General features: G+C 34.9%; 1 protein-coding gene across 1 annotated transcript in view; it reads left to right on the top strand.

Annotated features, from left to right (window-relative positions):
• Window positions 1-2,418: 2,418 nt before the first annotated feature.
• LOC110103825 (probable U6 snRNA-associated Sm-like protein LSm4) overlaps window positions 2,419-15,433 on the top strand; it is a 51,001-nt gene continuing 37,986 nt past the window's right edge. Inside the window, exons 1-4 of the mRNA XM_020832683.2 lie at window positions 2,419-2,681; window positions 2,836-2,877; window positions 2,976-3,074; window positions 3,157-3,234. Of these exons, the coding sequence (XP_020688342.1) occupies window positions 2,679-2,681; window positions 2,836-2,877; window positions 2,976-3,074; window positions 3,157-3,234 (222 nt within the window). The 5' untranslated portion in view covers window positions 2,419-2,678. The remainder of the gene's footprint in view (window positions 2,682-2,835; window positions 2,878-2,975; window positions 3,075-3,156; window positions 3,235-15,433) is intronic.

Raw genomic sequence — 15,433 nt, 5'->3', positions numbered from 1 at the left:
TCTTGGATTTATTAGAATGAGGAGAATCACTGAAGGAGTATTTTCAGTGATTTTTCACAGAAGCTCGACAAATTGCAGGAGTAGATCCTAAATTATTAAGAGGAGTTTTTCTTGGAGGCCTTCGTCTTGGTCTCTTTACTCGACACTTATATGAGACACGATTCACTCATATGGTGACATGATCTATTATGTTGAGGCACAAATATCAATAGATGACGCTATCAATTCCCACATGAAGCAATTTGAGTGAACTCTTGGAAAGCATAAAAATGCCCTTATAATGGAGGACTCATTCTCGCAATGAAAGAAAAACCTGCCTTTTAGACCCTCAATACCATAACACGAGTTTCAGCAAGAATATGAGTATACACCACTCAATGCCCCTTAAACAAATGTGTTAACAGCCATTCAAGATCACACAAATATTAAGTGACCTAATCCTTTAAAGCTGAATACAATAAATCAGGATCAATACTATCATTTTCACCGAAGTCGTGGGCACACCACCACCTGACGCTCGAAGTTCCACTAGACCACCACCTAATGCCGTTGTTCCACCGGTCCACCACCTGAGGCCCAGAGTTCTGTCGGACCACCACCTGAGGCCTAGACTTTTGTTGGACCACCACCTGAGGCTTGGACTTCTGCCGGACCACCACCTGACACCAAGAGTTTTGTCGAACCACCACATGATTCCTAGAGTTCTGCCGGACCACCATCGGATGCCGGAGTTCCGTCAGACCACACCCAATGTTGAAGTTCTACCAAACCACCGCTAGACTACCAATTGAGGCATGATTTTTCAAGTAACGCCAAACTTCTGCTAGTCCACCAAGTGACATGCACTGGACTTTCATCCCCATTTGTCATTAGATTTTAACCATACGGTTGACATTTATAATCTAATTACTCTCAGGTATGAGTCAGCCCACTATAATCTACCCAATACTAGTGGAATCATTTCAACTGGAAAATGCCCTATGGTTTTTCCCCTTTCTAGGACTTTCCACGTAAAAAAATCTTATATTCTTTGTATGTGAGCTGGATATCTGTACACCGCTAAGACGTAATATTATAACTCTATCACCACATATATTTTAGCCCGCACCAATCACAATGCTTTCCCATAAGGCAAATAAATATCATGTTCCCTCATTACATATGATATGTTAATCTTTGGCTTTAAATTATGATTAGATCTAACAAGCCCCTCATTGATTATACGATGTAATTGTCAGTGGTGTTATGATTTAACATACAAAATGTAATTGTATTATAATTATTGGATCTTGATCTCAAAGATATTTGATTTTGCTGTCTTCATAACTTTAAAGTGCAATAAATATTCCACACATCTTTATTTTATTTATTCACATTGAATAAAAAGTTCTTTTTAGATGTAACATTTTAACTCTTATTTTCTCTAAAAAAGATGCCAATTTTTGAATGAATTAAAGAAAAATTCAAACATATGACCCTTATATTAATAACCATTGAATTGAAGATATTTTTAGGCATTGAACCATATAAGATAGGAGTAACATTTTTCCTATATATTGAAATATTGCATTTAACACCAAGATGCATGAAGAATTATTAGACCTCACATGTTTATAAGTAGTTGACAAATTGAGTTCTATAGGGTTGATGGCTGACAACATCGATCAAGAAGCGTCATGTAAAGAGATCACACAAATTTTGGGAGTCATATTTGGATTAGGGAGAGATTGGGAGTGGGTTTGATTCGGCATGAGAGAGAGAGAGAGAGAGAGAGAGAGAGAGAGAGAGAGAGAGAGAGAGAGAGAGAGAGAGAGAGAGAGAGAGAGTTCGATAGTGAAAATTAGAGTTTAAGATGATTTTTGTAGTGCGGAATGGGTGCTTCACTTGAGGTTGGACTACGGTCTTTGCAGTGTGGAATGGGCTACGGGATAGGAGAGGAGGTTGTCATGGGATTCTAATCATCCATTTTACTTTTATTTCAATATAGTTAGTACTTAAATAAATATTTAAATAAACATTACTTAATTAGACAAATAATAATATAGTGATTAATTAAATAATTAGTTATTAAAGTAACACCTAAATAATTAATTAGATACATAATAGTATAAGTAATAATAAAATTCTTTGTTATTAAAGTAATTAGTTAAATATTCTGTAGCTTGTAATTAAATATCTAAATATTTTGTTATAAAAGTATAATTAAATAATTAGTCATATAATTAATAATTAATATTTTCAATGATCTAATTGTCTTAAACTCTTAAATAAAGAGCTAATTAGTTTATCAAAATTTAGTAAGTTTTAAAATCAGTTATGTCAAATAATTTTAAAATTTTACTATTACAAAATTTATTAAATTGGAATTTACAAAATTTATTAAATCCTATTTGCTGCCAAACCGCCCAATAAATCGCCACCTCAAGCCCGCTTGATTTCCGCCATCCTTGGCGAGTCCAAGTTGAAAACGGAGATTAAACCAGGACCTTTCCGCGCGAGGGTTTCTTGTTGTTTCGCTTCTTATTATTATCCAGGGATCTAAGTTAGTCAAACTTCGTGATTGTCAGGATTTCTTCGTTGGAACTTGAAGGGTCTTATAGGCTTTTTGATCCCTTCAAAAAGCTGTGTTTTTTGAAGGATTATTCCACTGGCAGAGTCCAACTCCTTAATCGGACAAGATGGTTTCCCGCTTACCCTTATGAATTTTAATTAGTTTAGTGTATTGAGTTTAGGTCTAAGTATTTGTATTTTTTATTATTTTTTTCCTTTAAATTTGATCGAATTTAATCATAATCTATCTCGAATCCGCGTGACCTCTATTGTGCAACTTCACAGCTTCCTCTCTCTCTTTTGAAGACGGCGCTGGGGCATCCTATGGTGAGAACATTAGGTTTTTCTATTATAATTTATTTCCACTATTAGTTTCGTTTTTTGTTGTTGTTTTTGTTTGCGTTACTGATTTCATTGTGGTACAGTTAGTGGAGTTGAAGAATGGGGAAACTTATAATGGGCATCTGGTGAATTGTGATACTTGGATGAACATTCACCTCAGAGAGGTCATTTGCACCTCAAAGGTGATCACTTTTTTTTTTTTAAATCATGAGAAGCTCCAGCATCTAAGTTTGATAATTTTTATTTGGTTTTGATGGGTTGCAGGATGGAGACAGGTTTTGGAGGATGCCTGAGTGTTACATACGTGGGAACACAATCAAGTACCTTAGGGTTCCTGATGAGGTATGTGGTGAAACTCATTTAGGACTGTTTTCTAATTCTATATTCTCTTAAATTTTTGTTTTCTGCTCTTATATATAGCATTTTAATTGAATAATCATTCTAGTACGAAGTTTGAACATTTAAAAAATATTGTTGTTGCCCCCTTGTCAGTTAATGGCCATCATAATCATTGTTGTTTATCCAATTAAATAAGCAGCAGTTACCATGTATTTTGTTCATGTCTTTGTTGACCTCAGCTTGATTGCTAATAATTATTGAAGTTCTATTATAAGAAATCGAAATGGGAGAGAAGTTTTGCTACAATGAAATAATAGATAAACGTTTTTAAAAAAACATTATATCTTAATGGTTTTATTAAAATTTGATATCGCACTCATTCTCTCTCTCTCTCTCTCTCTCTCTCTTCATATCAATATTTCAACGTCATCATCATCATCATCATTCTTCTTGTCTTAAATATTTTTGGCTAGCTTTATTAGCCCTCATTCTTCATTTGTCCTTTTTGATCACTGTATGAGGTGTTAAATCTATTTTACACAAATCTTTTTTTACTTATCCTTTTTTTAATTAATACTTTGACATTTTTTTATTTACTTAGCTTTATTTGTGCTGATAAGGCATGTGTGAGTATTGAGTGTAGGCTCACATTATATTGTTTAAAAATATACTAGTGTAGAAGTATGAGAGATTGGCTCTCATTCATAGGCTTAAGCTTTTACATTGAAAATGATTTTGATTATTGGTGCTTCAAGCCTATCTTTTCCCTATTTTTTTCACATTTTCATCCTTTCTTTCTTGGACATAGGCTATAATATTACGATAATCTTTCCCAAAAATAATTTTCATTCTATCCCTAGTCTAACTTAAGAAATATACGCACTAGTTGATTAGCAAATCTATAACGGTCATCGTTGGAGCTTCTCATTGTCCTCACCTATGTTTTAGAATATGGAGTAGAAGAAGACATCAATTATGCTTCAATTATCAATCATGATTTTCTTAATATTGTGACAACGATTTTCAATCATAGCATTGATGATAAGTGAGACTTGGTACGAAATTTGGATCTCCTCCAACTCAAAAGCTTCAAATGTAATAGAATGACCAAATCAATATTTATTTAATGTTGGTTTTTCTAGTTTGATAAGCAAAACTTGGGATGATAGTAATGGTCCTTCAACGATGGTCTCAATGTCTCTAACCATTTGATTGTTGCCTTGTTGTTGACTTTGTTGATGCTTGCCCTTGTAGGATTGTTCTGGCTGGAATTGGTTTATTCTAAATGAAATGATGAAGATACCTTGCTACATCAATCTCTTAATTTCATTTTTTTTAATTTTTTTTTTTTTTGTAGAATTCAATGGTATGTCCATGACTCTAGTATTTGATTTCAGAGGATTAGGCTACTTAACCATGTACTCATCTCGGATGGCTATTAGAGCATTGACATGAGATGTATTTAGTGGCTTATATCCATTTTATAGTCTATATTCTCATTGTTGTTGCATGATTAGGAGTATTAATTTTTATGCTTTTCTAAATATCTTTTTTAGCCTTTTTTTATTAGGGGTGGTTTAGTACATTTATTTTTTTAATAAATACATCAGCCTTATGTTAGGTGGGGGAGTTTTTAGCGGAGTTTATTTCAGGTTTCCTTAATTTGGGAAGGAGTTCCCTATACTTTGGGGTTGATTTCCCTATATCAAAGAGAGGAGGGGAGGAAGGAAACCATAGTGTGGTCAAAACCTCCTTTCCTTTGTGCCCAAGTGCAATCCAGCCAATAGAAAACAGAGACCACCTTTGTGTTCCTCCAGTCATTTCCGTTACTCCGTTCCATCTCCATGTCACCCCTTTTGTCTTGCTGAGTAGCAATCATTTTTCCATCATGAATCATTTGATCTGAAGCATTGTTGGTCAGGTAGGTTTTCAACCCACAATATTTGGTCGGGAATGACCAAGTTCGGCTAGAAGATGATTTCAGGAGGGAAATAAAAAAACCAAAGTTTACAAGAATCAATTGAAAGTGGTTATCCTCCATCGAATCAAGAATTATCTGCATCAAGTTGCTGGTAGGAAAGACAAATCATTCCTTCTGCTTTTGCAAACATCGATTGATTTACCTTAGACCTTATCTTTTAGCTACATACAACCATCAATTTTTGATTCAAAAAAAAAAAAAAATCATTGTTATATGTATTTAACCTATTTTGTTCATCTTAAATTCTATTTTCTTCGAATAATTATCTGTATTTTATACTTTGGTAACTGTACTGAAACAATTCTAGCCATTGGTTTGCTCAATTAACATTAATGTGGGTGTTATTCACTTCTAAACGGTAAAGTGACAACTTTTATCTATTTGTGAGAGGAAATAAATTGAGAAACTGTCTTATTTTTAGGGTTAAAAAACGAGGGGCCTGATTTGTTTTAAGATTTTTTTCTTTCTTTTTGTTATCTTCTGTTGAGTGAAGTTATCCCTTGGATTTCTTGTACCTTGAGGGACTTGGATGCAATTGTGTAAGTCTATTTTACATTAATTTCAACTAGTAGAATTAAATTCTTTATGTTAGTATTGTTATTGGTGTTAGTTGCTCAGAAGGATGAGGAAGACCCTTATTTCTCTATTTTTTATTCTTTCCTCATTGTGATTTTTGGCAGCAGTGCAGCACCTTTTTGTCCAATCTTATGTTTGCCATATGGTCCATGTGTGTTGATAGTCTTATTGGTCGTAAACCGTGCTTCCACCCTATGATTAAAATTGACATAAAAGGTTATTGTCTCCCTTATGAATGAAGAGTAGAAAGGTCTATGGAGAAGATATCCAAGAAAAATATCTCGTAATAACTTAGGATCTATTCTTTAGATTTGTCACACCTCTTAGGAGAATCTTTGAAAATATTCCTTAAGAGGTTCTCCCTCTTTTTGGTGAATTCTATAGAGATGGGATGTATCTTTGATAATTCTTCAGTTGGTAGTGAATTGTCTAACAAAGAGTATGACATGGTAGGCAAACTTATCAATAAAATATTTACAAGCTTGTCCTTAAGAGTGTTGTGGAAGACTTTGAAAAGGAGTGCATCATAAGCTTATTTGATATGCATGATGGTTTTGTAGTGATCGATATGTCCATAAGTTTTAGAGTAACCATGATAAAGATCTATAGTATACACATTGCATCTCATTGGAATCAATTAGGGGTGAGGACTCCTGGAAGATGCATTAGGGAGTAAGTTGGTTTCTATCTCTCAAAGGTAATTGGGCTTGAACGAGATGTTTCAACTCATCTCGTATGATATCATGAAGGGTGTTCATGAGGTGAGGTCATGTAAAGCTGATAATGGATACTGGAGGAATGTGAGTTGGCTGAGTAGCATGAGAAGGATTATTTGAGCAAATTGTCTAGAGATGTTTTGGATTAGGTTGTGGTGTAGGAGAAACTTTAGCATGATGAAGAGGGGACCCTATGCGGGAATCTTCAATTTGTCCATTATACACATTATTCTACTATTGATTTTGTGTTTGGCGAGCTCTGCCATGCTGTGATGCTACTTTATGTTAGCAAGTATCTTGTAAAAGTCAAAAGATTCTGGCTTGATGCTCCAACATACACATCCAATCTTCCATGTATCAGCCTTTGGTGCCTACTTTTGACTGGTTACAATGTCCTTTGTTATAGGGCTAATTCCCAAATTGGTGAGTGTTGAAGTGAGATCATTGTTGTGGATGTTATTGCTGTCAGCATTTGGATGAGTGCTTGCAGATTATAGGAACTGTTTTCCATAGACATTGACAAACCATTTCTTGCTTAAAAAATTATGGCGATAGATAGAGAGAGAGAGAGTTTCACATTTTAAACTTGTATGTAAATTTCACATACTCTAGCAAACTAATATTGTAATAGAGACACAAGAATTTTTTCTTGGAAAATAAAGAAAGAGAAAAAATTATAGGGTTTGTTCCAGATGAAAATATTCACCATGTAATTGGGAATTACAATATAGTTCTCTCTTCTCCTAAATTGGAGAAATCGAGATTATAAAATTTAGATCACTAGTCCGATCTCCTATGGTTGTAGCTCTTGAAAAAGTAATGAAGGGTGATGACGATCGTTGCTTGCTCGACCTCTTTTATCCACTTCCTATTGTCTGATTAGCATCATCTGGTTGTTGTATTTTGACCATCATTTCCCTATTGCCAATGCTCTATTGACATTGTGTGACTGATTCATCGTTGTTCACTATTTCTTCGTTAGTTACAACCATAGAAGATTAGATTTTTGATCTAAACTTTTAATTTCTTTTTCTCCAATTTAGAAGAAGTGCAGGCCTTTGTAATTCAAATTTACATAATGGATCGTTTGATTTAAGCCAGGCTCTATAGTTTTTCCCTTTTCGAGTTTTCAACTAAAATCTCGGGCGACTCTATTACAATATTATCTTACCAATCCATATGTGAAATCTTTGTACAAGACTAGCACATAAAATTCTCTCTATCATTTTGAATTTTCTAGCACGTAAAAATTTATTTTATATTAATTCATTGTGATTTTATTCTATTTATATCAAACCTATGGTTCAACTAGATGTTTCATGTAATGTGTAGCGCCTATTATAGTCGAGCATGATTAAAGAAGGGGTGTCTATTACGCCGACCCTAGTGGTCTAGTGTATGATACTTTATGATTTAAAAAACATTTGTTTATAGGTGAGTGATGATTAATGGAAAGAACTTGTGTGTTTATGTGGGTATTCGATGGGGGTGGGTGGGATTGAGATTTGTTAAGACATTTGTTTGTTTAATTTTAGTCTCATATTGAATACTAGAAAAATATGGTGCCGTATAAATATTAATGGTTGATCCTCCCTGATTAGGCTTAAATTTTTGAGTTGGAAGTAGGTTTGAGTGAATCCAACTTTGACATACTTTCGGCCCAAATTCTTTGGCATTAAGAATAAATTGTTATTAGATATTGATGCTTTTTTTTTGATACATGGCAATGCAAGAAAAGAACCCTACAATGGGGTAATTAACTTATTATTAATTTTCAAGAATGCTATTTAGCATTACTTGTATATATGAATAATAATAATTTATTGTTAGTAAATTTTGAAAAAGAACTTATATTATGAGCATAAATTTGAAGATAAGCATGAATTCCCATTACCATCGCCACTGAGAAAGCTGCTGCAGTCCCTTTATTACTTTTATAGAGGGGCAACTTCACTGCCGCCATAACCAATTAACAAGAGCAAAAAGGAACACTTGTGTCTTCCTCCTACACCTTGGATTCCATCGTTTGAGGGGGAGCTTTCTGCATGGACTGATTTACTTGAATGATCAATGTAATCGATCTGTTTTGATTTAACCCATATTTGATGATTACTGTTCATTTTATAAATATTAGAATTTGCTATTAATTATTTTAATTTAAGCAAATTTCCTATTATTGTTATTTTTTTTCTTTTTGTTAAATTCAAAGACTTAAGTACGAAGTCCTGTTCAAGTCACAAAAGACTAGATTTGCACGTAGAATAAAGAAAATGAAAGAGTCATTTGTAATAGAATTAAGATAAATAATTACCCAATCATGGAATAATAAATTTTCTAAAATTATGGATTAGCACTAAAGAACATTTTTGAATTAATGGCACTGACAGATACTTTGACAAGGGATATAGATGGAATAATGATGCTCCAAGTTCATAGCTATCAAATTTTATTCACATTGATACAACCTAATCATAGGCAATAACTTCCGATGAAACAGCTCAATAAACAACTTAAATACAAGAGAGAGTACCGTTTTTTCAAAAATTTTGTTTAAGCTATTTTCCCGGTTTGGCAGTTATAGCCGGAGGTAGCTTCCGACCATCCGTTGCCACCATCCCGTTGAAGGCTAATGTTCATGAGGCTTCTAAAGTTTTTGAAGGATTGAAGGAAGATTGCCCTATTGGAGTTTCGTTTGCAACCTCTTTTCATGGAACCGTAAAAATATTTTGAGAGGTCCTTTACTTATAAAGGATGTATCAGATTCGTGTGTTAAAAATATTTTGCCTTTGATTGGTAAAGGAAAAGATGTTTTGTTTGATGATACCATTAAAAGTCCTCGCTCTTCTGAAGTTTTCAAAAAAAAAAAATCAACGGAGGTTCAATGGGATCTTATGATGCAGAAGATTCTTCTTCATCGGGGTTGAAAATTTTCATTAATAGATTTGGGAATTTAAAACCTTCAAATGGAGTTAATAATTAGCTTGATTCTGTTAATAAAGTTGAAGTAAATTCAAATAGTTTGGATTATGTCAATTTTGGAATGGTCACTTCGGGTGATTATAAAAATGCCAAAGAAAATGGTAAAAAATTAGGCGATGGTGCTAAGGAGAAGGATGGTTTGTCAGATTAAAAGAATGATAATGCAAGAGGTTGGAGTAAACGTCCTCATATCAAAATTTTACCATCAGTTATTCATTCTTTGGAGACAGATGTCAGTACTTATGTTAAACTTCCTGTGGAAAGTGAATTGGCAAATACTCAGAGGCTTCAAAAAGCTTTGGTAATCAAAGTGTTTGGAAAAAATATACCATTCAATATTATTTGTGCTGAATTAAGAAGACAGTGGGCTCAATTTGATTAGTTTCATTTAACCATTCTAGGTCTTGAATGGATTCTTTGTTCCTTTCAATCATCTGAAGCTATGGATGCTGTTATGATCGGTGGCCTTGGTTCGTGTATGGCCATATTATTGGAATTGATAAGTGATCGCTTAATTTTTCACCTGAATCTTGAAGGGGTCGTCTTATCCTATTTGGATTAGAATGCCTGATGCAGGACTACGTACAAATGCAATATTTTTGTAAGGATTTTTACAACTCTTTGATTAGAGCAACAGTGAAGACAACTAGTAGCAATTACAAAACAACGAAATAAAATGAGAAAGGGGTCACGCCCGTTTAGGCTAAATCACATAACCAGAGATTTGGAAACTTTCAAAAGAAATTAGTAAACAACGTTATGCCGTAAAGAAAGTGTCCAGAATGCGCTCGAGGTAGTCTTCGACGGTGTGGTCGATTCTCGTATTAACGTCAAAGAAAGTTGCTTGAAGAATATCTGTGAAGCCGTCCTCGTCGAAGGTTAAACCGTATTTAGTCCCTGGATTTGCCATTCATAGGTGCTATGTGACAAATCTCCTCCCCAAAATCTGAGAACAATTTCAAATTTTGTTCCAAAACCTGAGGGAAATTTCATATTTCTCTCTTGAGAAAATAGAGGTAGTGGAGGGAGAATTTAGGCTTAGGACTCAAGTGGGGAGTAATGAGGGAGAGGGATTTTGAGAGAGGAAATCCAAGGTGGGGGCCTTGGGAAAATTCGGCCAGCAGCAGGAAGGATTTCAAATTCTTCCCAAAGAGAGGCAATGCATCATGGAAAGACTTTAGGAAATTCCAGTAAGGGGCCGGCAGTATGTGGAGATGGGGAGGATTAGGGATTTATTTCCTAATCCTAATGTTAGGTTTTAGGAAAGCAATTAAAGACTTGGACGTTGAAAAATTCGGCTATCATGAGATTGGAAATCTTTCTAAAGAAAAAGAGATTGGGATTTAGGAAAAGTTTCTTAATCCAAGCCAAAAATGGGGAGGGGGCCGACGGCAGTATTGGGGAAAAGGATTTGAGCAATTAATTATTGCTTGCTAGTTTGGGATACATAAATTAGGAAAGGCAATTTTAAATCCCAATCAATTATAAATTGATTTGATTGAATTTTAAAGACTTTCCTAAAATAGATTTTGTTTATTTGGAAATATTTTTAATTTCAAATCACTTGGATTTGAATTCAAAGTTAATTCCTAATATGTTCAATCCATAATAGGAAATAAAGGAAGAAAGGGAGGGAGGGGAAATCCAAGTGAGGTCGGCGGCTAGGATTAGGTGGCCGCCGGTTTTGGAAGAGGGGAAGTGGGGTTGGTTGGGTGGGGTTTGGCCGTGGAGCTGAATGGGGTGGTCAGGAGGGGTGAATATGGCTCGGGTGAGAGGAAAAGTCGACGGCTAGGTGAAGGGGAAGGAAAGGGGAAGAAGATAGAGGATAGAACCACGAACCCGACTAATCTAGGTTAGTGGGTATTGCACAAATCTCCCTCTCCTAGGGATTTCTCTCCAATCTCCCAAGCTCTCTCAAGAACTCCAAGCAAGAAGACAAAGTTCACAAATAATCATTCATTACCTTGAAAAATAAAACATGAGGCTATAAATAGTCAAGTACATGGGACTCATGAAAATAAAAGACAAAATTGCCCTCTGGGCTTACATACGACTTCTCCCACTAAAAAGGTACAACTGGAAAGTAAATACACGACACTGAAAATAGAAAAATACATAAATAAGAAAATAACATAAATAACTCAAAAGTACAAATACTCGATCGTGACCGTAGATCGGCGGCCACGCCTCTGATAAATCTTCCACGAACTGATGTCCCCATCAATGCAACATCAATGCCTCATCTCTCATTGCATTGTTGGGATGAAATTAATGTTACCAGGATTGCATCTTGGGTGGGTGTTCCTTTAATGATTGATGATAATATGTTCCAGTTGGGGAGAAGAGAATATGCCAGAGTTTGTGTGCGAATTATTAGATAAACAACTTCCTTTAGGTACTTGGGTTGAAGGTTCATCGGGGAAATTCTTTCAGAAATTTGAATATGAAAAAATATCAACGTTTTGTTTAAATGGCAGAATTGGGCATAAGAATAATGAATGTTTGGTGAACGGTTCAAATGATAAAAATTCGTATTCTGAAGCTGACCATATTACAGCTGGTAAATCAAATTTTGAAGGTGCAATTCCAGCTGATGGTGATGAGAATTCAAAGTATTGTCCTTGGGTCCATGTTAATTATAGCAAGAATAAATTCAAATCTTCTTCGTTTAAACCTTTTAGAGGTAGCATTCAAAAAAATATTTCTGCCGATTTGAGTTATAAAAAGTCTATTGGTGGAGAAGTTAATTCCAGTAAATTGCAGAATTCTGATTCAGGATTTACTGGGTGGATTCATGAATGTCCTAGTGAAGATGCTGCTGTGAATTCCAATTTTGAAAACATTGGTCTGATCAAAATGGATATGGTAAAGGAAATTCTGATTAATCAGCAATCATATTCGATGGTTGAAGTTGAAGATGTTGTTCCTGATGTTTCTATGAAAATATCAATCTAAAATTGGATAATCTGCATAATGCTTCATTGAAAGTGGAATTGGGTATTAATATTATTCATGTTACATCTTTAATTCCTATTACTGATAAGTTTTATGCACTAAATGGAATTATTGATGAGAAAGAAGTTGTTGAGGAGCCTCGGAAAGATATTATTGTTTTGGGACAAATATCTGTTGCTTTTCCTATTATTGTGAATGATTCTTTAATTCCTGCTTGTGATAGTATGGTTGTTGCAAATTCAAATAGTGTTAAACAAAGACTTAGTGATGAACTTAAGGCATCAGGGCCCGTTAATATCCTCCCTCGAAAACTTGATTTTCTGAATAAAGGAAGGAGTGGTGATCTTTTCCCTTCAAATTAACAATGTCTTAAATTGCTTTTTAAAATTGTAGAGGGGCCATAAAAAAGGAGGCTTCTCATTACTTAAAAGAATTTATTCTTCCTCTCCTCTTTTCCTTCCCACATTGCTTTCTAGCTTCGACCCCCTTCCATTATGAATGAGGGGTCTATTTATAATTTTCTGAGAGTGGCGTGACCAATAAATAGGAGGGAGATCAAAGGTAATTTGAGAGTGGTTTAAATAGACAGCCGATGTTGATTTCCTTGATCATGGACCATTTGTTGGGCATTTGAATGTCTTAATGATATCAGAATTCAACGATCTTGGGCTAGTTGGATTCGTCTTGTCGAGCCGCTCGATTCAACTATAAGCATGCCACGTTTGAAAACCATTTGGTAATCCAATATATGGTTTGATCCTTCCAAATGTTCTTTGAGTCTTTGATTTAGACTTATTTGGGCTCGGATTGAGTTGAATCTGGTGTCGTTGGGTTCGTATTTTCGAGATGTTCAGTTCAACTATAAGTTTGCTGAAATCAGAGTTCATATGGTCTTCAATTTAATTTTTGAAGTTTCCAACTTGATTTTCCCTCGAGATTTGTGTCCGATCAAGATAGTTTTTTGATGATATATTAGTTGCCACCCTATTTTTTGACTTCAAAGCTCAAGAAGTTCAAAAATATATGTTACAGTATTTTAAGTTGTTCGAATCGCAGAAAAATATCTGAAAATTGCATTAAAAAAATTAAAATCACTCAAAATTAATTATAGAAGTTTCGTTGAGCTCCGAATGTGCTAAATTGTATCAGGAATGTAAAAAAATAGTTTCGGGGACTAAAAAAATGTCCGACTTGGACTGTACCGGCAAACAATCGGACCCGGACTCGACTTAGCGGCCAAACCAGTTGGCTGGTTGGCCGCCACCCCACGTCATCAGTGTTGACACGCGTACAAGCACTCCATTAATTTTTTTAATTTTGATTACTACTTTTATTTATGTAGTGGTTTTTCTGAAGAGTTGCGTAAAGCATCTCTAACCAAAGGGCCGGTTGGCTTTTTTTTTTTTGGAGTTAGGCCCGCTATTTTTTTTTAATTTCAAAACTTTCATATTTGGGCTCAAATTCAGTGCCCATCTCTTATATATAAGTTTGAATTTTTAGTCTTCCTCTACTTTTTGTTCCCACTTTCCTTCTTACTTCAGAGTCATTTCAATATTTTTGGTAGGTGACATCCCCTACCCAAATTCAGTGTCCCTCTTTAGTGTAGAAAGAATTTTTTTTTTATTCTTTTTCCCTCTTACTTTTTTCTTATATTAGAGGCATTCCACTGTCTGAGATATGTGACATCCCCTATCAAGTTTCTATTCCTCTCTTTTGTGCAAAAGAAGCTTTCTCCTCCATTTTTCTTCTCTTTTGATTTTCCTCTTACATTAGAGGCATTCCATTGTCTGAGATAGATGAGATCTCTTATTAAACTTTAGTGCCCCTCGTTTGTGTAAAAGAAGTCACGATGATGATTAACTCTCTCGATAGACAAATCTGATAGAAGAAGATCAACAATCTCTTGCATGCGAGAGTGATTTGAGAAAATCTGGTGGCAATTGTACTAGGGAGGAGAACATGTGATTGTTAGTAGACCAGGAGAATTTTAATGTTGTTTGAGCGGAAGTCCATCAACGATCGACGATCGAGTAGATGTGTGATGTGGATCGATGGTTGGGTGGAGAGCCAAAGGATGCAATTGGGGAGTGTGCTGCTAATAACAGTCGAGCGAGAAGTCGATGATGACTTATATGAAGAAAGGACCTATGACATACATCAGATGAAGGGTTGATGATGGCGGTGGTTTAGTTGCGTTCTACTAAGTTAATATGCATCCATACTGATGTGTGTGGACATCAGATATCCCTGATTGAAGGGGTCGACGGAGTGTGCCATGTTAGTAGTCCAACAACACACTAATAGTGTCAATTGAGTGGAGGCCTGATGATGATCAGATTATAATTTTTCCTATAAGTTGCAGGAGCTGCTTCAATGTGCAGTAGAGAAAGGAGTTATTAGAATCCACCAATGATAGTTGACTTTGTTGAAGTTATTTATCGTTTGATGAAATTAACTTATACGGATGATGCCGATGTAATTTTTAATTTCATCTTCTAGCAAAAATAAATGTATTCTTGAATATGATGTACAATTTTGTAATGTGATTTCATTGATATTGCTTATAAATTTGTATGAGCTCGATGACTTATTTTTCATTTGAAATGAAGTCCTCTGGAGTAAATTAGGTTTATCCATTTTTGAGATATGCTTTGATATATTACACCTGTGTTCTTGGAGGCTTTTTATCCTGCTAAGATTTTTGCATATATATCCGTTTTGAGGCTTTTTAGCCTGCTAAAGTTGTTGTATAATTATCTTTTTGCAGCTTTTTAGCCTTCTAAGATTTTTGAATAAGCGATGACCCTATCAATCACTTATTATCATGGAGTTTTTCTAGTGAGGACCTTGTCTATTGCTAACTTTCCTTTAAGGTTACCACATAGGTGAGACTTTTTGTTATTATTTGTCAGAGTACTGCTTGATGACAGTGAGATAAATCCATAAGTGTTATTTGACTTATCTGAGGTTAGTTGTTGAAGTATTGCTCGATGAT

This window comes from Dendrobium catenatum, unplaced genomic scaffold (assembly GCF_001605985.2).
Source record: "Dendrobium catenatum unplaced genomic scaffold, ASM160598v2 fragScaff_scaffold_238, whole genome shotgun sequence".
Classification (NCBI taxonomy): Eukaryota; Viridiplantae; Streptophyta; class Magnoliopsida; order Asparagales; family Orchidaceae; genus Dendrobium; species Dendrobium catenatum.
The sequence above is the reverse complement of the archived record's forward strand: the minus strand, read 5'-3'. Positions and strand labels throughout refer to the sequence as shown.